Source organism: Chiloscyllium punctatum, chromosome 3 (genome assembly GCF_047496795.1).
Source record: "Chiloscyllium punctatum isolate Juve2018m chromosome 3, sChiPun1.3, whole genome shotgun sequence".
Lineage (NCBI taxonomy): Eukaryota > Metazoa > Chordata > Chondrichthyes > Orectolobiformes > Hemiscylliidae > Chiloscyllium > Chiloscyllium punctatum.
In genome coordinates, this window is record NC_092741.1 from 26,368,242 (window position 1) to 26,391,040 (window position 22,799).

Genomic DNA, 22,799 nt, shown 5'->3' on the forward strand with positions numbered 1-22,799 from the left:
AAGATTATCAAAGGATTGGACACTCTGGCGGCAGGAAACGTGAGTGCCGAAACAGAGGACACAGCTTAAAAATACGGGGTAGACCGTTTAGGACAGAGATGAGGAGAAACGTCTTCACCCAGAGAGTGGTGGCTGTGTGGAATGCTCTGCCCCAGAGGGCAGTGGAGGCCCAGTCTCTGGATTCATTGAAGAAAGAGTTGGACAGAGCTCTCAAGGATAGTGGAATCAAGGCTTATGGAGATAAGGCAGGAACAGGATACTGATTAAGGATGATCAGCCATGATCATATTGAATGGTGGTGCAGGCTCCAAGGGCAGAATGGCCAACTCCTGCACCTATTGTCTATTGCCCTCCTTTCCTGACTGCCAGCCGCAGACAGCGTGCAGCCCCAATCCCTTTCTTTCCCTCTTTCTTGCTGATTTTGGCAGCGCTCCGCTCTCCTCCCCTCCCTGTCTCCTGCCTGCAGCGGCAGCAAAAATAACCTGTCGCTGCATTGCGTGCGTGGCCCAACACGAGTGCAGAGGGGTGACTTGAGCAGCCCCTGCTGGCGGAAAAAGCCTACTGCACCTGGTATTCCCAGGCGGTCTCCCATCCAAGTACTAACCAGGCCTGAGTCTGCTTAGCTTCCGAGATCAGACGAGATCGGGCGTTTTCAGACTAGTATGGCCGTAGGCGCTGGCCCCTGCCTTTTCTCCCCACTTCAAGGCGTGCTGGCCAGCCACATTTTCTTTGCTGCTCTTTCTCTTGATCCCCTTTGTTTTTTTTTTCTCTCTTTTCTCTTTGCTCTTCCTCCTCCGTGCGTGCTTCCCTCCCTCCCTCCCTCCAGCTAGCCCTTGCCCACCAGGCTCCTGTCGTCTCCCACATCCCCACACAGGCCAACTGCAAGACCTCCCCCTGCTTCATAGGGCTGCAGCCTGCATTCTCTCATCCTTCCACATTCCTCCACGCCTCCATTTCGGAATGGCAGGCAGTGACCAGTGGGGTACCGCAGGGATCAGTACTGGGACCGCAGCTTTTTACAATATATGTTCATGATATAGAAGATGCTATTAGCAATAACATTAGCAAATTTGCTGATGATACTGAGCTGGGTGGCAGGGTGAAATGTGATGAGGATGTTAGGAGATTACCGGGTGACCTGGACAAGTTAGGTGAGTGGTCAGATGCATGGCAGATGCACTTTAATGTGGATAAATGGATGCTTATCCACTTTGGTGGCAAGAACACGAAGGCAGATTACTACCTAAATGGAATCAATTTCGGTCAAGGGACAGTACCGAGAGATCTGGGGGTTCTTGTACACCACTCAATGAAGGTAAGCATGCAGGTACAGCAGGTAGTGAAGAAGGCTAATAGCATGCTGGCCTTCATAACAAGAGGGATCGAGTACAGAAGCAAAGAGGTTCTTCTGCAGGTGTACAGGGCCCTGGTGAGACCACACCTGGAGTACTGTGTGCAGTTCTGGTCTCCAAATTTGAGGAGAGACATTCTGGCTATTGAGGGAGTGCAGCGTAGGTTGACGAGGTCAATTCCTGGAATGGCGGGATTACCTTACACTGAAAGACTGGAGCGACTGGGCTCGTGTACCCTTGAGTTTAGAAGACTGAGAGGGGATCTGGTTGAGACATATAAGATTATCAAAGGATTGGACACTCTGGCGGCAGGAAACGTGAGTGCCGAAACAGAGGACACAGCTTAAAAATACGGGGTAGACCGTTTAGGACAGAGATGAGGAGAAACGTCTTCACCCAGAGAGTGGTGGCTGTGTGGAATGCTCTGCCCCAGAGGGCAGTGGAGGCCCAGTCTCTGGATTCATTGAAGAAAGAGTTGGACAGAGCTCTCAAGGATAGTGGAATCAAGGCTTATGGAGATAAGGCAGGAACAGGATACTGATTAAGGATGATCAGCCATGATCATATTGAATGGTGGTGCAGGCTCCAAGGGCAGAATGGCCAACTCCTGCACCTATTGTCTATTGCCCTCCTTTCCTGACTGCCAGCCGCAGACAGCGTGCAGCCCCAATCCCTTTCTTTCCCTCTTTCTTGCTGATTTTGGCAGCGCTCCGCTCTCCTCCCCTCCCTGTCTCCTGCCTGCAGCGGCAGCAAAAATAACCTGTCGCTGCATTGCTTGCGTGGCCCAACACGAGTGCAGAGGGGTGACTTGAGCAGCCCCTGCTGGCGGAAAAAGCCTACTGCACCTGGTATTCCCAGGCGGTCTCCCATCCAAGTACTAACCAGGCCTGAGTCCGCTTAGCTTCTGAGACCAGACGAGATCGGGCGTTTTCAGACTAGTATGGCCGTAGGCGCTGGCCCCTGCCTTTTCTCCCCACTTCAAGGCGTGCTGGCCAGCCACATTTTCTTTGCTGCTCTTTCTCTTGATCCCCTTTGTTTTTTTTTTCTCTCTTTTCTCTTTGCTCTTCCTCCTCCGTGCGTGCTTCCCTCCCTCCCTCCCTCCAGCTAGCCCTTGCCCACCAGGCTCCTGTCGTCTCCCACATCCCCACACAGGCCAACTGCAAGACCTCCCCCTGCTTCATAGGGCTGCAGCCTGCATTCTCTCATCCTTCCACACTCCTCCACGCCTCCATTTCGGAATGGCAGGCAGTGACCAGTGGGGTACCGCAGGGATCAGTACTGGGACCGCAGCTTTTTACAATATATGTTCATGATATAGAAGATGCTATTAGCAATAACATTAGCAAATTTGCTGATGATACTGAGCTGGGTGGCAGGGTGAAATGTGATGAGGATGTTAGGAGATTACCGGGTGACCTGGACAAGTTAGGTGAGTGGTCAGATGCATGGCAGATGCACTTTAATGTGGATAAATGGATGCTTATCCACTTTGGTGGCAAGAACAGGAAGGCAGATTACTACCTAAATGGAATCAATTTCGGTCAAGGGACAGTACCGAGAGATCTGGGGGTTCTTGTACACCACTCAATGAAGGTAAGCATGCAGGTACAGCAGGTAGTGAAGAAGGCTAATAGCATGCTGGCCTTCATAACAAGAGGGATCGAGTACAGAAGCAAAGAGGTTCTTCTGCAGGTGTACAGGGCCCTGGTGAGACCACACCTGGAGTACTGTGTGCAGTTCTGGTCTCCAAATTTGAGGAGAGACATTCTGGCTATTGAGGGAGTGCAGCGTAGGTTGACGAGGTCAATTCCTGGAATGGCGGGATTACCTTACACTGAAAGACTGGAGCGACTGGGCTTGTGTACCCTTGAGTTTAGAAGACTGAGAGGGGATCTGGTTGAGACATATAAGATTATCAAAGGATTGGACACTCTGGCGGCAGGAAACGTGAGTGCCGAAACAGAGGACACAGCTTAAAAATACGGGGTAGACCGTTTAGGACAGAGATGAGGAGAAACGTCTTCACCCAGAGAGTGGTGGCTGTGTGGAATGCTCTGCCCCAGAGGGCAGTGGAGGCCCAGTCTCTGGATTCATTGAAGAAAGAGTTGGACAGAGCTCTCAAGGATAGTGGAATCAAGGCTTATGGAGATAAGGCAGGAACAGGATACTGATTAAGGATGATCAGCCATGATCATATTGAATGGTGGTGCAGGCTCCAAGGGCAGAATGGCCAACTCCTGCACCTATTGTCTATTGCCCTCCTTTCCTGACTGCCAGCCGCAGACAGCGTGCAGCCCCAATCCCTTTCTTTCCCTCTTTCTTGCTGATTTTGGCAGCGCTCCGCTCTCCTCCCCTCCCTGTCTCCTGCCTGCAGCGGCAGCAAAAATAACCTGTCGCTGCATTGCGTGCGTGGCCCAACACGAGTGCAGAGGGGTGACTTGAGCAGCCCCTGCTGGCGGAAAAAGCCTACTGCACCTGGTATTCCCAGGCGGTCTCCCATCCAAGTACTAACCAGGCCTGAGTCCGCTTAGCTTCCGAGACCAGTCGAGATCGGGCGTTTTCAGACTAGTATGGCCGTAGGCGCTGGCCCCTGCCTTTTCTCCCCACTTCAAGGCGTGCTGGCCAGCCACATTTTCTTTGCTGCTCTTTCTCTTGATCCCCTTTGTTTTTTTTTTCTCTCTTTTCTCTTTGCTCTTCCTCCTCCGTGCGTGCTTCCCTCCCTCCCTCCCTCCCTCCCTCCCTCCAGCTAGCCCTTGCCCACCAGGCTCCTGTCGTCTCCCACATCCCCACACAGGCCAACTGCAAGACCTTCCCCTGCTTCATAGGGCTGCAGCCTGCATTCTCTCATCCTTCCACACTCCTCCACGCCTCCATTTCGGAATGGCAGGCAGTGACCAGTGGGGTACCGCAGGGATCAGTACTGGGACCGCAGCTTTTTACAATATATGTTCATGATATAGAAGATGCTATTAGCAATAACATTAGCAAATTTGCTGATGATACTGAGCTGGGTGGCAGGGTGAAATGTGATGAGGATGTTAGGAGATTACCGGGTGACCTGGACAAGTTAGGTGAGTGGTCAGATGCATGGCAGATGCACTTTAATGTGGATAAATGGATGCTTATCCACTTTGGTGGCAAGAACAGGAAGGCAGATTACTACCTAAATGGAATCAATTTCGGTCAAGGGACAGTACCGAGAGATCTGGGGGTTCTTGTACACCACTCAATGAAGGTAAGCATGCAGGTACAGCAGGTAGTGAAGAAGGCTAATAGCATGCTGGCCTTCATAACAAGAGGGATCGAGTACAGAAGCAAAGAGGTTCTTCTGCAGGTGTACAGGGCCCTGGTGAGACCACACCTGGAGTACTGTGTGCAGTTCTGGTCTCCAAATTTGAGGAGAGACATTCTGGCTATTGAGGGAGTGCAGCGTAGGTTGACGAGGTCAATTCCTGGAATGGCGGGATTACCTTACACTGAAAGACTGGAGCGACTGGGCTTGTGTACCCTTGAGTTTAGAAGACTGAGAGGGGATCTGGTTGAGACATATAAGATTATCAAAGGATTGGACACTCTGGCGGCAGGAAACGTGAGTGCCGAAACAGAGGACACAGCTTAAAAATACGGGGTAGACCGTTTAGGACAGAGATGAGGAGAAACGTCTTCACCCAGAGAGTGGTGGCTGTGTGGAATGCTCTGCCCCAGAGGGCAGTGGAGGCCCAGTCTCTGGATTCATTGAAGAAAGAGTTGGACAGAGCTCTCAAGGATAGTGGAATCAAGGCTTATGGAGATAAGGCAGGAACAGGATACTGATTAAGGATGATCAGCCATGATCATATTGAATGGTGGTGCAGGCTCCAAGGGCAGAATGGCCAACTCCTGCACCTATTGTCTATTGCCCTCCTTTCCTGACTGCCAGCCGCAGACAGCGTGCAGCCCCAATCCCTTTCTTTCCCTCTTTCTTGCTGATTTTGGCAGCGCTCCGCTCTCCTCCCCTCCCTGTCTCCTGCCTGCAGCGGCAGCAAAAATAACCTGTCGCTGCATTGCGTGCGTGGCCCAACACGAGTGCAGAGGGGTGACTTGAGCAGCCCCTGCTGGCGGAAAAAGCCTACTGCACCTGGTATTCCCAGGCGGTCTCCCATCCAAGTACTAACCAGGCCGGAGTCCGCTTAGCTTCCGAGACCAGACGAGATCGGGCGCTTTCAGACTAGTATGGCCGTAGGCGCTGGCCCCTGCCTTTTCTCCCCACTTCAAGGCGTGCTGGCCAGCCACATTTTCTTTGCTGCTCTTTCTCTTGATCCCCTTTGTTTTTTTTTTCTCTCTTTTCTCTTTGCTCTTCCTCCTCCGTGCGTGCTTCCCTCCCTCCCTCCCTCCAGCTAGCCCTTGCCCACCAGGCTCCTGTCGTCTCCCACATCCCCACACAGGCCAACTGCAAGACCTCCCCCTGCTTCATAGGGCTGCAGCCTGCATTCTCTCATCCTTCCACACTCCTCCACGCCTCCATTTCGGAATGGCAGGCAGTGACCAGTGGGGTACCGCAGGGATCAGTACTGGGACCGCAGCTTTTTACAATATATGTTCATGATATAGAAGATGCTATTACCAATAACATTAGCAAATTTGCTGATGATACTGAGCTGGGTGGCAGGGTGAAATGTGATGAGGATGTTAGGAGATTACCGGGTGACCTGGACAAGTTAGGTGAGTGGTCAGATGCATGGCAGATGCACTTTAATGTGGATAAATGGATGCTTATCCACTTTGGTGGCAAGAACAGGAAGGCAGATTACTACCTAAATGGAATCAATTTCGGTCAAGGGACAGTACCGAGAGATCTGGGGGTTCTTGTACACCACTCAATGAAGGTAAGCATGCAGGTACAGCAGGTAGTGAAGAAGGCTAATAGCATGCTGGCCTTCATAACAAGAGGGATCGAGTACAGAAGCAAAGAGGTTCTTCTGCAGGTGTACAGGGCCCTGGTGAGACCACACCTGGAGTACTGTGTGCAGTTCTGGTCTCCAAATTTGAGGAGAGACATTCTGGCTATTGAGGGAGTGCAGCGTAGGTTGACGAGGTCAATTCCTGGAATGGCGGGATTACCTTACACTGAAAGACTGGAGCGACTGGGCTTGTGTACCCTTGAGTTTAGAAGACTGAGAGGGGATCTGGTTGAGACATATAAGATTATCAAAGGATTGGACACTCTGGCGGCAGGAAACGTGAGTGCCGAAACAGAGGACACAGCTTAAAAATACGGGGTAGACCGTTTAGGACAGAGATGAGGAGAAACGTCTTCACCCAGAGAGTGGTGGCTGTGTGGAATGCTCTGCCCCAGAGGGCAGTGGAGGCCCAGTCTCTGGATTCATTGAAGAAAGAGTTGGACAGAGCTCTCAAGGATAGTGGAATCAAGGCTTATGGAGATAAGGCAGGAACAGGATACTGATTAAGGATGATCAGCCATGATCATATTGAATGGTGGTGCAGGCTCCAAGGGCAGAATGGCCAACTCCTGCACCTATTGTCTATTGCCCTCCTTTCCTGACTGCCAGCCGCAGACAGCGTGCAGCCCCAATCCCTTTCTTTCCCTCTTTCTTGCTGATTTTGGCAGCGCTCCGCTCTCCTCCCCTCCCTGTCTCCTGCCTGCAGCGGCAGCAGAAATAACCTGTCGCTGCATTGCGTGCGTGGCCCAACACGAGTGCAGAGGGGTGACTTGAGCAGCCCCTGCTGGCGGAAAAAGCCTACTGCACCTGGTATTCCCAGGCGGTCTCCCATCCAAGTACTAACCAGGCCTGAGTCCGCTTAGCTTCCGAGACCAGACGAGATCGGGCGTTTTCAGACTAGTATGGCTGTAGGCGCTGACCCCTGCCTTTTCTCCCCACTTCAAGGCGTGCTGGCCAGCCACATTTTCTTTGCTGCTCTTTCTCTTGATCCCCTTTGTTTTTTTTTTCTCTCTTTTCTCTTTGCTCTTCCTCCTCCGTGCGTGCTTCCCTCCCTCCCTCCCTCCAGCTAGCCCTTGCCCACCAGGCTCCTGTCGTCTCCCACATCCCCACACAGGCCAACTGCAAGACCTCCCCCTGCTTCATAGGGCTGCAGCCTGCATTCTCTCATCCTTCCACATTCCTCCACGCCTCCATTTCGGAATGGCAGGCAGTGACCAGTGGGGTACCGCAGGGATCAGTACTGGGACCGCAGCTTTTTACAATATATGTTCATGATATAGAAGATGCTATTAGCAATAACATTAGCAAATTTGCTGATGATACTGAGCTGGGTGGCAGGGTGAAATGTGATGAGGATGTTAGGAGATTACCGGGTGACCTGGACAAGTTAGGTGAGTGGTCAGATGCATGGCAGATGCACTTTAATGTGGATAAATGGATGCTTATCCACTTTGGTGGCAAGAACAGGAAGGCAGATTACTACCTAAATGGAATCAATTTCGGTCAAGGGACAGTACCGAGAGATCTGGGGGTTCTTGTACACCACTCAATGAAGGTAAGCATGCAGGTACAGCAGGTAGTGAAGAAGGCTAATAGCATGCTGGCCTTCATAACAAGAGGGATCGAGTACAGAAGCAAAGAGGTTCTTCTGCAGGTGTACAGGGCCCTGGTGAGACCACACCTGGAGTACTGTGTGCAGTTCTGGTCTCCAAATTTGAGGAGAGACATTCTGGCTATTGAGGGAGTGCAGCGTAGGTTGACGAGGTCAATTCCTGGAATGGCGGGGTTACCTTACACTGAAAGACTGGAGCGACTGGGCTTGTGTACCCTTGAGTTTAGAAGACTGAGAGGGGATCTGGTTGAGACATATAAGATTATCAAAGGATTGGACACTCTGGCGGCAGGAAACGTGAGTGCCGAAACAGAGGACACAGCTTAAAAATACGGGGTAGACCGTTTAGGACAGAGATGAGGAGAAACGTCTTCACCCAGAGAGTGGTGGCTGTGTGGAATGCTCTGCCCCAGAGGGCAGTGGAGGCCCAGTCTCTGGATTCATTGAAGAAAGAGTTGGACAGAGCTCTCAAGGATAGTGGAATCAAGGCTTATGGAGATAAGGCAGGAACAGGATACTGATTAAGGATGATCAGCCATGATCATATTGAATGGTGGTGCAGGCTCCAAGGGCAGAATGGCCAACTCCTGCACCTATTGTCTATTGCCCTCCTTTCCTGACTGCCAGCCGCAGACAGCGTGCAGCCCCAATCCCTTTCTTTCCCTCTTTCTTGCTGATTTTGGCAGCGCTCCGCTCTCCTCCCCTCCCTGTCTCCTGCCTGCAGCGGCAGCAAAAATAACCTGTCGCTGCATTGCGTGCGTGGCCCAACACGAGTGCAGAGGGGTGACTTGAGCAGCCCCTGCTGGCGGAAAAAGCCTACTGCACCTGGTATTCCCAGGCGGTCTCCCATCCAAGTACTAACCAGGCCTGAGTCCGCTTAGCTTCCGAGACCAGTCGAGATCGGGCGTTTTCAGACTAGTATGGCCATAGGCGCTGGCCCCTGCCTTTTCTCCCCACTTCAAGGCGTGCTGGCCAGCCACATTTTCTTTGCTGCTCTTTCTCTTGATCCCCTTTGTTTTTTTTTTCTCTCTTTTCTCTTTGCTCTTCCTCCTCCGTGCGTGCTTCCCACCCTCCCTCCCTCCCTCCAGCTAGCCCTTGCCCACCAGGCTCCTGTCGTCTCCCACATCCCCACACAGGCCAACTGCAAGACCTCCCCCTGCTTCATAGGGCTGCAGCCTGCATTCTCTCATCCTTCCACATTCCTCCACGCCTCCATTTCGGAATGGCAGGCAGTGACCAGTGGGGTACCGCAGGGATCAGTACTGGGACCGCAGCTTTTTACAATATATGTTCATGATATAGAAGATGCTATTAGCAATAACATTAGCAAATTTGCTGATGATACTGAGCTGGGTGGCAGGGTGAAATGTGATGAGGATGTTAGGAGATTACCGGGTGACCTGGACAAGTTAGGTGAGTGGTCAGATGCATGGCAGATGCACTTTAATGTGGATAAATGGATGCTTATCCACTTTGGTGGCAAGAACAGGAAGGCAGATTACTACCTAAATGGAATCAATTTCGGTCAAGGGACAGTACCGAGAGATCTGGGGGTTCTTGTACACCACTCAATGAAGGTAAGCATGCAGGTACAGCAGGTAGTGAAGAAGGCTAATAGCATGCTGGCCTTCATAACAAGAGGGATCGAGTACAGAAGCAAAGAGGTTCTTCTGCAGGTGTACAGGGCCCTGGTGAGACCACACCTGGAGTACTGTGTGCAGTTCTGGTCTCCAAATTTGAGGAGAGACATTCTGGCTATTGAGGGAGTGCAGCGTAGGTTGACGAGGTCAATTCCTGGAATGGCGGGATTACCTTACACTGAAAGACTGGAGCGACTGGGCTTGTGTACCCTTGAGTTTAGAAGACTGAGAGGGGATCTGGTTGAGACATATAAGATTATCAAAGGATTGGACACTCTGGCGGCAGGAAACGTGAGTGCCGAAACAGAGGACACAGCTTAAAAATACGGGGTAGACCGTTTAGGACAGAGATGAGGAGAAACGTCTTCACCCAGAGAGTGGTGGCTGTGTGGAATGCTCTGCCCCAGAGGGCAGTGGAGGCCCAGTCTCTGGATTCATTGAAGAAAGAGTTGGACAGAGCTCTCAAGGATAGTGGAATCAAGGCTTATGGAGATAAGGCAGGAACAGGATACTGATTAAGGATGATCAGCCATGATCATATTGAATGGTGGTGCAGGCTCCAAGGGCAGAATGGCCAACTCCTGCACCTATTGTCTATTGCCCTCCTTTCCTGACTGCCAGCCGCAGACAGCGTGCAGCCCCAATCCCTTTCTTTCCCTCTTTCTTGCTGATTTTGGCAGCGCTCCGCTCTCCTCCCCTCCCTGTCTCCTGCCTGCAGCGGCAGCAAAAATAACCTGTCGCTGCATTGCGTGCGTGGCCCAACACGAGTGCAGAGGGGTGACTTGAGCAGCCCCTGCTGGCGGAAATAGCCTACTGCACCTGGTATTCCCAGGCGGTCTCCCATCCAAGTACTAACCAGGCCTGAGTCCGCTTAGCTTCCGAGACCAGACGAAATCGGGCGTTTTCAGACTAGTAAGGCCGTAGGCGCTGGCCCCTGCCTTTTCTCCCCACTTCAAGGCGTGCTGGCCAGCCACATTTTCTTTGCTGCTCTTTCTCTTGATCCCCTTTGTTTTTTTTCTCTCTCTTTTCTCTTTGCTCTTCCTCCTCCGTGCGTGCTTCCCTCACTCCCTCCCTCCCTCCCTCCAGCTAGCCCTTGCCCACCAGGCTCCTGTCGTCTCCCACATCCCCACTCAGGCCAACTGCAAGACCTCCCCCTGCTTCATAGGGCTGCAGCCTGCATTCTCTCATCCTTCCACACTCCTCCAAGCCTCCATTTCGGAATGGCAGGCAGTGACCAGTGGGGTACCGCAGGGATCAGTACTGGGACCGCAGCTTTTTACAATATATGTTCATGATATAGAAGATGCTATTAGCAATAACGTTAGCAAATTTGCTGATGATACTGAGCTGGGTGGCAGGGTGAAATGTGATGAGGATGTTAGGAGATTACCGGGTGACCTGGACAAGTTAGGTGAGTGGTCAGATGCATGGCAGATGCACTTTAATGTGGATAAATGGATGCTTATCCACTTTGGTGGCAAGAACAGGAAGGCAGATTACTACCTAAATGGAATCAATTTCGGTCAAGGGACAGTACCGAGAGACCTGGGGGTTCTTGTACACCACTCAGTGAAGGAAAGCATGCAGGTACAGCAGGTAGTGAAGAAGGCTAATAGCATGCTGGCCTTCATAACAAGAGGGATCGAGTACAGAAGCAAAGAGGTTCTTCTGCAGGTGTACAGGGCCCTGGTGAGACCACACCTGGAGTACTGTGTGCAGTTCTAGTCTCCAAATTTGAGGAGAGACATTCTGGCTATTGAGGGAGTGCAGCGTAGGTTGACGAGGTCAATTCCTGGAATGGCGGGATTACCTTACACTGAAAGACTGGAGCGACTGGGCTTGTGTACCCTTGAGTTTAGAAAACTGAGAGGGGATCTGGTTGAGACATATAAGATTATCAAAGGATTGGACACTCTGGCGGCAGGAAACGTGAGTGCCGAAACAGAGGACACAGCTTAAAAATACGGGGTAGACCGTTTAGGACAGAGATGAGGAGAAACGTCTTCACCCAGAGAGTGGTGGCTGTGTGGAATGCTCTGCCCCAGAGGGCAGTGGAGGCCCAGTCTCTGGATTCATTGAAGAAAGAGTTGGACAGAGCTCTCAAGGATAGTGGAATCAAGGCTTATGGAGATAAGGCAGGAACAGGATACTGATTAAGGATGATCAGCCATGATCATATTGAATGGTGGTGCAGGCTCCAAGGGCAGAATGGCCAACTCCTGCACCTATTGTCTATTGTCCTCCTTTCCTGACTGCCAGCCGCAGACAGCGTGCAGCCCCAATCCCTTTCTTTCCGTCTTTCTTGCTGATTTTGGCAGCGCTCCGCTCTCCTCCCCTCCCTGTCTCCTGCCTGCAGGAGACTGATGCCAGGCACAGCAGCAGCAAAAATAACCTGTCGCTGCATTGCGTGCGTGGCCCAACACGAGTGCAGAGGGGTGACTTGAGCAGCCCCTGCTGGCGGAAAAAGCCTACTGCACCTGGTATTCCCAGGCAGTCTCCCATCCAAGTACTAACCAGGCCTGAGTCTGCGTAGCTTCCGAGATCAGACGAGATCGGGTGTTTTCAGACTAGTATGGCCGTAGGCGCTGGCTCCTGCCTTTTCTCCCCACTTCAAGGCGTGCTGGCCAGCCACATTTTCTTTGCTGCTCTTTCTCTTGATCCCCTTTGTTTTTTTTTTCTCTCTTTTCTCTTTGCTCTTCCTCCTCCGTGCGTGCTTCCCTCCCTCCCTCCCTCCCTCCCTCCAGCTAGCCCTTGCCCACCAGGCTCCTGTCGTCTCCCACATCCCCACACAGGCCAACTGCAAGACCTCCCCCTGCTTCATAGGGCTGCAGCCTGCATTCTCTCATCCTTCCACACTCCTCCACGCCTCCATTTCGGAATGGCAGGCAGTGACCAGTGGGGTACCGCAGGGATCAGTACTGGGACCGCAGCTTTTTACAATATATGTTCATGATATAGAAGATGCTATTAGCAATAACATTCGCAAATTTGCTGATGATACTGAGCTGGGTGGCAGGGTGAAATGTGATGAGGATGTTAGGAGATTACCGGGTGACCTGGACAAGTTAGGTGAGTGGTCAGATGCATGGCAGATGCACTTTAATGTGGATAAATGGATGCTTATCCACTTTGGTGGCAAGAACAGGAAGGCAGATTACTACCTAAATGGAATCAATTTCGGTCAAGGGACAGTACTGAGAGATCTGGGGGTTCTTGTACACCACTCAATGAAGGTAAGCATGCAGGTACAGCAGGTAGTGAAGAAGGCTAATAGCATGCTGGCCTTCATAACAAGAGGGATCGAGTACAGAAGCAAAGAGGTTCTTCTGCAGGTGTACAGGGCCCTGGTGAGACCACACCTGGAGTACTGTGTGCAGTTCTGGTCTCCAAATTTGAGGAGAGACATTCTGGCTATTGAGGGAGTGCAGCGTAGGTTGACGAGGTCAATTCCTGGAATGGCGGGATTACCTTACACTGAAAGACTGGAGCGACTGGGCTTGTGTACCCTTGAGTTTAGAAGACTGAGAGGGGATCTGGTTGAGACATATAAGATTATCAAAGGATTGGACACTCTGGCGGCAGGAAACGTGAGTGCCGAAACAGAGGACACAGCTTAAAAATACGGGGTAGACCGTTTAGGACAGAGATGAGGAGAAACGTCTTCACCCAGAGAGTGGTGGCTGTGTGGAATGCTCTGCCCCAGAGGGCAGTGGAGGCCCAGTCTCTGGATTCATTGAAGAAAGAGTTGGACAGAGCTCTCAAGGATAGTGGAATCAAGGCTTATGGAGATAAGGCAGGAACAGGATACTGATTAAGGATGATCAGCCATGATCATATTGAATGGTGGTGCAGGCTCCAAGGGCAGAATGGCCAACTCCTGCACCTATTGTCTATTGTCCTCCTTTCCTGACTGCCAGCCGCAGACAGCGTGCAGCCCCAATCCCTTTCTTTCCGTCTTTCTTCCATTAACCCTCTGTCTGTTGGTTCATGGAAACTTTGAAACCTGGGAAAACAAGTTTTGTAATTGCTATCACTCGTCACTGTTGTGCTGACACTTACTCTCCCCGATTACTGTTTCCGGTGGTGGCGTATCTATGGTCATAATTCATCTATTTCTAACTATTGAAGAGGACCAACAGCTCTGGGTAAAAGGCAGGAGAATGAGGTTGAGAAACATCAGCCATGATCGAATGGCGGAGCAGACACAATGGGCTGAGTGGCCTAATTCTGCTCCTATATCTAACGATGTTCCGTTTAGGTGCATTGGCCGTGGTACATTGTCATGCAGTATCCAGGGATGTGTCGGCTAGATGGGTTAGCCAAGTTAAACGTGGAGTTATGGGAATAGAGTGAGGGGTTAGATCCAGGTGAGATGCCCTTTGGAGGGTTGGTCCTGAATCAATGGGACAAATAGCCCCTTTCCATACAGTAGTAATGCTATGATTCTATGTCTTATTAATTATTAGATATGAATTACTTTGAAGAAGAGATGGAATGTGTTGCATCTGGCTGATAGCACAAACATCACTGGGAAAGCAAATTGGGTGGACGTTATGGCCACGTGAATGCAGCTGTAAGACCAAAAGATAGAGGAACAGAATTTGTTCAAATCCTTCACACATTCCATTCTTCAAAATATTCCAAATTCAAACGAACGTGTTCCCTTTAGAACTTGTCACCTCCTGAGATCTACCTCTTTGTGGAATCATTCTTGCTGTGAACTGAATAATTAATACTTCAGGAACTTCGACTGATACAAACCCTTTAGCTACCCCTTTCCTCCTCTTCTATCAATTCTTGGGGAGCAGCTATTTAGTGATGTCCTTCATTAAAGTTCCGACAAGAACTTAACAATCCCATGGCCTGTCTTGCACATCGACAGGCCATGACAGTCTGTTCTGTCCATTGGACCATGGGGAAGTTCCCATTTTTATTTGGGATGCCTTTAAAAACAACGTCTTCCAGCAATTGTGAAGTAAAATAGAACATAGAACATAGAACATAGAACAATACAGCACAGAACAGGCCCTTCGGCCCACGATGTTGTGCCGAACTTCTATCCTAGATTAAGCACCCATCCATGTACCTATCCAAATGCCGCTTAAAGGTCGCCAATGAATCTGACTCTACCACTCCCTCGGGCAGCGCTTTCCACGCCCCCACCACTCTCTGGGTAAAGAACCCACCCCTGACATCTCCCCTATACCTTCCACCCTTCACCTTAAATTTATGTCCCCATGTAACACTCTGTTGTACCCGGGGAAAAAGTTTCTGACTGTCTACTCTATCTATTCCTCTGATCATCTTATAAACCTCTATCAAGTCACCCCTCATCCTTCGCTGTTCCAACGAGAAAAGGCCGAGAACTCTCAACCTATCCTCGTACGACCTACTCTCCATTCCAGGCAACATCCTGGTAAATCTTCTCTGCACCCTCTCCAAAGCTTCCACATCTTTCCTAAAGTGAGGCGACCAGAACTGCACACAGTACTCCAAATGTGGCCTAACCAAAGTCCTGTACAGCTGCAACATCACCTCACGACTCTTGAATTCAATCCCTCTGCTAATGAACGATAATACTCCATAGGCCTTCTTACAAACTCTATCCACCTGAGTGGCAACCTTCAAAGATCTATGTACATAGACCCCAAGATCCCTCTGTTCCTCCACCTGACCAAGAACCCTACCATTAACCCTCTGTATTCCTGAACAGCTCCCCCCCAAGGTGATCAGAACACTGTTCATAGATTAGATCACTGAACAGCTTCTTAAACTTCATGTTAAGTTCCCCATTGAGTGCTTGAATAACACTGTTTATCAATTTATTTATCAGTACCAATTTCCGAAACATTCACAAACACTTCGTCTCAGAAGATAACACATGTCCTGGCTGGCCAAGGCCAAGTCTCTAAAATGTAAATCCCACTGGGATGTCTGTAAATTTCCATTTATACACATTTGGAGATATGGAAGGTGTCTGGGGGAATTGAAAGGAAGCTGCCAGCAGAAAGAGTTAACTCACTATGAGTCTGAGACGGTGGGGGAGGGAGGCAAGTCACTGAGTGATGTTGTAATTGTTCAGGAAAACTGCTGAAATCTGCTGTTCATTTCAAACTGACCTTTTGAATTTGATAATCCTTTCTTTGGTTTTACGATTTGTCTTCAATTGTCTCCAATCCCTTTCAGTGTTTATAAGATCACCTTCAGAGCAGAAGCACTTATCTCTCAACTTGACGTTTTCGATATTTCTCTTAAACATTTTTCAAAAGCTGAGTTCAGTTTGATATTTGCCAAACAACAGTTTATTGAGATTGTGAGAACAACCTGAGGGTGTAAAGCAGAAAAACTTGTTTTTCATTAGAATAAATAAAAACTACACACAACTCTATTCCCAAAGATTTGAAATTCATTATTAATCCAATATTGAATCTTTGATGTTGTGTCTGAACAACACCCTAATTTTCAGTGAGCCCTCTTTAACTATGGGGTGAGTTCCCACCTTCGTGCAGTGTAGTGAGGTACACAGCTGTGATTCAGTATACGGGGTGTCCCTGTCTACTGCCCATTTTTCAGCTGTTTCTACCTTATCCTCATCGACACCTGCTCCAGCCACTGACTCACCGTTTCTTCTTGTTTTAGTATTAACTCATCTACACAACTGTAAATATAAAGTGGTGATGATCACACGCCCATTCTGGTCTTTATCATTCTTCAGAACCATCCATGAACAATTTCCCCTGGGGTGGGGGGGGCCCGATGGGTTGAACCCCTCTCTCAGCATTCCCTTCACCAGTTTTGACTGTTCTGCTGTAAACCCGGTGATGGAGCCCTCTGACATTCAATCAAAGTTTACAGCCTTTTCCTCATTCCCCTCCCTGACTGCATCTTTAAAACTTTGTTTCATACACAGTGCAGATCCCACCGGCATGGTCCTTCTTCAGCCCCTACACAGATTCTTCCAGCTTGGATTTTGTCACCCTCCTGGCTCCTGCACAGCTTCATCCAGTCCGGATACAGCTGACTTTATTCTTGGTCCCTGCATGGATCTCTCAGTGTGGACCTGACCCATTCCCAGGGTGATTACTCTCGTGTGGAGTAAACAAAGAGGAGGCTGGAAGAACACAGCAAGCCAGGCTGCATCAGGAGGTGGATAAGTCAACGTTCCAGGTATTAACTTTGAAATGCCCAAAACACGGATTTCTCCATCTCCTGATGCTGCCTGACTTGCTGTGTTCTTCCAGCTTCCTGTTTGTCTACTTTGGATTCCAGAATCTGCAGATTTTTTTGTCTCGACTGTAGTGTGGAATCTGACTCCTGAACTCTCTTGGCTCATGTGTGGTCTATTCAGCGCTGAATTTGGTGTATCCTCTGTGATCATCCCTCACTTGCCTGGCCCCAGTGCATTTTCTCAAACGTGGAGGAGCCACTGTGGGCTTCCCCAACACCTCCTATCCAGAGTACTCCTTTCGGATTCTTTTGATGTGCAACCAACCGATTGTTCTCAGGATTCCTGAGCTAACTCCGTGTGGGAAGTGAAATATTCTCCACCTTTTGCAGAGCTATTCCAACGTTCTGATCTGAGTACCCTGTTCGCAGGCCAAATGTTAGAACATAGAACATAGAACAGTACAGCACAGAACAGGCCCTTCAGCCCACGATGTTGTGCCAACCACTGATCCTCATGTATGCACCCTCAAATTTCTGTGACCATATGCATGTCCAGGAGTCTCTTAAATGTCCCCAATGACCCTGCCTCCACAACTGCTGCTGGCAACGCATTCCATGTTCTCACAACTCTCTGTGTAAAGAACCCACCTCTGACATCCCCTCTATACTTTCCTCCAACCAGCCTAAAACTATGACCCCTCGTGTTAGTCATTTCTGCTCTGGGAAATAGTCTCTGGCTATCGACTTTATCTATGCCTCTCACTATCTTATATACCTCAATTAGGTCCCCTCTTCTCCTCCTTTTCTCCAATGAAAAGTCCAAGCTCAGTCAACCTCTCCTCATAAAATAAGCCCTCCAATCCAGGCAGCATCCTGGTAAACCTCCTCTGAACCCTCTCCATAGCATCCACATCTTTCTTATAATAGGGCGACCAGAACTGGACTCAGTATTCCAAGTGCAGTCTAACCAAAGTTTTATAGAGCTGCAACAAGATCTCACGACTCTTAAACTCAATACCCCTGTTAATGAAAGCCAAAACACCATATGCTTTCTTAACAACCCTGTCCATTTGGGTGGCCATTTTAAGGGATCTATGTAACTGCACCCCAAGATCCCTCTGTTCCTCCACACTACCAAGAATCCTATCCTTAATCTTGTACTCAGCTTTCAAATTCGACCTTCCAAAATGCATCACCTCGCATTTATTCAAGTTAAACTCCATCTGCCACCTCTCAGCCCATCTCTGCATCCTGTCAATGTCCCGCTGCAGCCTACAACAGCCCTCTATACTGTCAACGACACCTCCAACCTTTGTGTCATCTGCAAACTTGCTGACCCATCCTTCAATTCCCTCATCCAAGTCAATAATAAAAATGACAAACAATAGAGGCCCAAGGACAGAGCCCTGTGGAACACTACTCACCACAGACTTCCAGGCAGAATATTTTCCTTCTACTACCACTCGCTGTCTTCTGTTGGCCAGCCAATTCAGTATCCAGACAACTATATTCCCCTGAATCCCATTCCTCCTGACCTTCTGAATGAGCCTACCATGCGGAACCTTATCAAATGCTTTGCTGAAGTCCATATATACCACATCCACAGCTCAACCCTCATCAACCTTTCCAGTCACACCCTCAAAGAACTCTATAAGGTTTGTGAGGCATGACCTGCCCCTCAGAAAGCCGTGTTGACTGCATTTAATCAGGCCATGCTCTTCCAGATGGTCATAAATTCTTTCCCTCAGAATCCTTTCTAAAACCTTGCAGACGACAGACATGAGACTTACTGGTCTGTAATTGCCGGGGATTTCCCTATTTCCTTTCTTGAAGAGAGGAATTACATTTGCCTCTCTCCAGTCCTCAGGTACGACTCCAGTGGAGAGCGATGATGAAAAGATCTTTGGAAATGGCGAAGCAATTGCATTTCTCGTTTCCCAAAGCAGCTGAGGACAAATCTGGTCCGGGCCTGGCGACTTGTCAATCTTAATGTTTGACAAAATTTTCAGCACATCAGCTTCCTCTATCTCTTTCCATTTCAGCATGCACACCTGCTCTTCAAAGGTTTCATTCACTACAAAGTTTGTTTCGTTTGTAAAGACAGAAGCAAAAAACTCATTTAGAGCTTCCCCTGCCTCCTCAGACTCCACACACAAATTCCCTATGCTATCCCTGATCGGCCCTACTCTTTCTTTGACCATTCTCTTATTCCTCACATAAGTGTAAAATGCCTTTGTGTTCTCCCTAATCCATTCTGCCAAGCCTTTCTCGTGCCCCCTCCTGGCTCTCCTCAGACCATTTTTAAGCTCCTTCCTCGCCTGCCTGTAACCCTGTAGAGCTGAGCTTGACCCTAGCTTCCTCCACCTTATGTAAGCTACCTTTTTCCTTTTGATGAGAAGCTCCACCGCTCTCGTCATCCAAGGTTCCTTTATCTTACCACTTCTTGCCTGTCTCAGAGGGACGTATTTACTCATCACTTGCAACAACTGTTCCTTAAACAGACTCCACATGTCTATAGTGCCTTTACCATGGAACAATTGCTCCCAATCCATGCTTCCTAACTCATGTCTAATCGCATCATAATTTCCTCTTCCCTAATTAAATATCCTCCCATTTTGCCGAATTCTCTCCTTCTCCATAGCTATGTAGAATGTGAGACAGTTGTGGTCACTATCACCAAAATGCTTTCCCACCACAAGATCTGATACCTGCCCCGGCTCATTTCCGAGCACTAAGTCTAGAATGGCCTCTCCCCTCGTCGGCCTGTCAACGTGCTGAGTTAGGAAACCCTCCTGAACACACCTTATAAAAACAGCTCCATTCAAATCTTCTGCTCAAAGGAGGTTCCAATCAATATTGGGAAAGTTAAAGGCACCCATTACAACCGTATTACGTCCACACTTTTCCAAAATCTGCCAACCTATGCTTTCTTCCATCTCCCTGCTGCTATTGGGGGGCCTGTAGTAAAGAGGTGACTGCTCCCTTGCTGTTCCCAATTTCCACCCATACTGACTCGGTCGGCAGATCTTCCTCGACAATGGAAGCTTCTGTAGCTGTGATACCCTCTCTGATTAGTAGTGCTACACCCCCTCCTCTTGTCTGCAAATTTACTGACTGTACCTCCTATGTTCACATCCAGATCAATTATATGAATGACCATCCATCCAAGTGTAGCAGATACATTGCAGCGCCATCACCTACAAGTTCCCCTCCAAGTCACTCACCATCGTGACAAGCACCGATCCTTGAGACAAACCACTGGTTACAGGCCTCCAGTCTGAAAAACAACCCTACACCACTACCCACTGTTTACTACCTTCAAGCCAGTTCTGTATCCAAACAGCTAGTTCTCCCTGAATTCCATGAAATCCAACCTTGCCAACCAGTGTCCCATGAGGAACTTTGTCAAAAGCCTTACTGATGTCCATATAGATCATGTCTACCACTTTGCCCTCATCAATGCTTTCTGTTACTTCTTCAAAAACCTCGATCAAATTTGTGAGACAAGATTTCCAATGCACAAAGCCATCCTGACAATCCCTAATCATTCCTGCCTTTCCAAACACATGGACATCCTGTCCCTCAGGATTCTCTCCAACAACTAGTCCATCATCAATATCAAGCCCACTGGTCTCACAGTTTAAATTTCCTTCAGTTTTCTTCAGTTCCTGGAGGCAGTCAGAGAGGTCACGAGGTTACATATTTGGGCAGTTGCTTAACCCAAAACACTACTCTCGTGGTGTCTCCCACCTATCCTTCTCCTCTAACCAAAAAAAAAGGTTCTGTGCGTCAGTTTGTTGGTGATAAGTGTTTTCATTCATGTCTCGTTTTATTTCAATGGTCTATTTGGGAATTTAGAATAGCAGGAATGGAGGTTAGGGCAGTTGAATGTTCCTCCTGCAGTATGTGGGAGGTAAGGATCACCTCTAGTGTCTCCACTGACTTCACTTGTGGGAAGTATACCCAATACCAGCTCCTCAAGAACAGTGTCAGGGAAGTGGAGCTGGACGAACTTCGGATCATTCGTGAAGGGGGTTATTGAGAGGAATTACAGGGAGGTAGTTACTCCACACCCGCAAGAAGAAAGTAAATGGGTTAACGTCAGGGGTGGGAAAGGGAACTGGCAGGCAGTGCAGGGATCTCTTGTGGTGGTTCCCCTCAACAACAAGTATACCATTTTGGATAAGCAATGGGACACAGGTCTCTGGTGCAAAGTCTCTGTTGCTCAGTGGGGAAAGGGGAAGAAGAGCAGAGCTTTAGTCTTTGGGAACAAGATTCCTGAAGAAGGGCTTATGCCTGAAACGTCGATTCTCTTTCTCCTTGGATGCTGCCTGACCTGCTGCGCTTTTCCAGCAACACATTTTTAAGCTCTGATCTCCAGCATCTGCAGTCCTCACTTTCTCCTAGAGGAGGAACAGGAATGGTTGTTGCAGATTCTGGGATTTAGATGTTTCAGCAAGATCAGAGAAGATGGTAAAAGAGGCGGGGGTGTGGCATTGTTAATCAAGGGTAGTATTACAGCAGCTGAGATAACGTTTGAGGACTCATCCACTGAGGTAGTTTGGGCTGAGGTTAGAAACAGGAAAAGAGGTCACCCTGTTGGGAGTTTTCTATAGGCCTCCGAATTGTTCCAGGGATATAGAGGAAAGGATAGCAAAGATGATTCTCAATAGGATCGAGAGTGAAAGTGTAGTCATTATGGGGGACTTTAACTATCCCAATATTGACTGGGAATACTATAGTTCAAGTAGTTTAGATGGGCCAGTTTTTGTTCAATGTGTGCAGGAGGGTTTTCTGACACAGTATGAAGACAGGCCAACAAGGGGCGATACCATAATGGATTTGGTACTGGGGAATGAACCCGGCCAGGTGTTAGATTTGGAGGTAGGTGAGCATTTTGGCGATAGTGACCATAATTCGGTTATGTTTGCAATAGCAATTGGCAAGGATAGGTATATACCACAGGGAAAGAGGTATAACTGGGGGAAAGGCAATTATGATGCGATTAGGCAAGATTTAGGATGCACAGGATAGTGGAGGAAACTACAGGGGATAGACATCTTGAAATGTGGAGCTTATTCAAGGAACAGCAACTGCGGGTCCCTGATAAGTATATCCCTGTCAGGCAGGGAGGTAGTTGTCGAGAGAGGGAGCCATGGTTTACCAAAGAAGTTGAATCTCTTGTCAAAAAGAAGAAGGCAATTTATAAGAGGATGAGGTGAGAAGGCTTGGTTAGGGGGTTGAGAGTTACAAGTTAGCCAGAAAAGATCTAAAGAGAGGGCTAAGAAGAGCAAGGAAGGGAACATGAGAAATCATTGGCGGATAGAATCAAGGAAAACCCTAAGGCCTTCTATAGGTATATCAAGAATAAAAGAATGACTAGAGTAAGATTACAGCCAATCAAATATAGTAGTGGAAGGTTGTGTGTGGAATCTGAGGATATATAGTGGAAGTACTAAATGAATATGTTTTAACAGTATTCACATTGGAAAAGGGCGATGTTAATGAGAACACGGAGATATAGGCTATAAGATTAGATGGGATTGAGGTTGACAAAGAGGAGGTTTTAGCAATTTCGCTTCCCTGGCCCCCAACGCCTTATCTTCACAATGGACATCCAGTCCCCATACACTTCCATCCGCCATCACGAAAGCCTCCAAGCCTCTGCTTCTTCCTTTCCCGCCGTACCAACCAGTACCCTTCCACTGACACCCTCCTTCGACTGACTGAACTGGTCCTCACTCTTAACAACTTCTCTTTCCAATCCTCCCACTTCCTCCAAACCAAAGGAGTAGCCATGGGCACCCACATGGGCCCCAGCTATGCCTGCCTCATCGTAGGATATGTGGAACAGTCCATCTTCCGCAGCTACACTGGCACCATCCCCAACTTTTTCCTCCGCTACGTCGATGGTTATATTGGCACTACCTCGTGCTCCCACGAGGAGGTTGAACAGTTCATCCACTTTACTAACACCTCTACCCCGACCTCAAATTTACTGGGACTGTCTCAGACTCTTCCCTCCCCTTCCTGGACCTCTCCATTTCTATCTCAGGCGACTGACTCAACACAGACATTTACTACAAAC

General features: G+C 49.0%; 1 protein-coding gene and 8 non-coding genes across 9 annotated transcripts in view; all 9 read right to left on the reverse strand.

Annotated features, from left to right (window-relative positions):
- Positions 1-555: 555 nt before the first annotated feature.
- Positions 556-674, reverse strand: LOC140473831 (5S ribosomal RNA). The gene has a single exon (XR_011958665.1). It is a non-coding gene; the product is annotated as a 5S ribosomal RNA (ribosomal RNA).
- A 1,511-nt stretch (positions 675-2,185) lies between these two features.
- Positions 2,186-2,304, reverse strand: LOC140470496 (5S ribosomal RNA). Its single transcript, XR_011956496.1, has one exon. It is a non-coding gene; the product is annotated as a 5S ribosomal RNA (ribosomal RNA).
- Positions 2,305-3,815: 1,511 nt separating this feature from the next.
- Positions 3,816-3,934, reverse strand: LOC140470231 (5S ribosomal RNA). The gene has a single exon (XR_011956467.1). It is a non-coding gene; the product is annotated as a 5S ribosomal RNA (ribosomal RNA).
- A 1,523-nt stretch (positions 3,935-5,457) lies between these two features.
- Positions 5,458-5,576, reverse strand: LOC140470096 (5S ribosomal RNA). The gene has a single exon (XR_011956366.1). It is a non-coding gene; the product is annotated as a 5S ribosomal RNA (ribosomal RNA).
- A 1,511-nt stretch (positions 5,577-7,087) lies between these two features.
- LOC140468889 (5S ribosomal RNA) lies at positions 7,088-7,206 on the reverse strand. The gene has a single exon (XR_011955872.1). It is a non-coding gene; the product is annotated as a 5S ribosomal RNA (ribosomal RNA).
- A 1,511-nt stretch (positions 7,207-8,717) lies between these two features.
- Positions 8,718-8,836, reverse strand: LOC140470684 (5S ribosomal RNA). The gene has a single exon (XR_011956619.1). It is a non-coding gene; the product is annotated as a 5S ribosomal RNA (ribosomal RNA).
- Positions 8,837-10,351: 1,515 nt separating this feature from the next.
- On the reverse strand, positions 10,352-10,470 carry LOC140470860 (5S ribosomal RNA). Its single transcript, XR_011956770.1, has one exon. It is a non-coding gene; the product is annotated as a 5S ribosomal RNA (ribosomal RNA).
- A 1,539-nt stretch (positions 10,471-12,009) lies between these two features.
- LOC140469561 (5S ribosomal RNA) lies at positions 12,010-12,128 on the reverse strand. Its single transcript, XR_011956158.1, has one exon. It is a non-coding gene; the product is annotated as a 5S ribosomal RNA (ribosomal RNA).
- Positions 12,129-15,351: 3,223 nt separating this feature from the next.
- LOC140454017 (EH domain-containing protein 3-like) overlaps positions 15,352-22,799 on the reverse strand; it is a 93,373-nt gene continuing 85,925 nt past the window's right edge. The window contains exon 2 of the mRNA XM_072548953.1: positions 15,352-15,868. Within this exon, the coding sequence (XP_072405054.1) occupies positions 15,847-15,868 (22 nt within the window). The 3' untranslated portion in view covers positions 15,352-15,846. The remainder of the gene's footprint in view (positions 15,869-22,799) is intronic.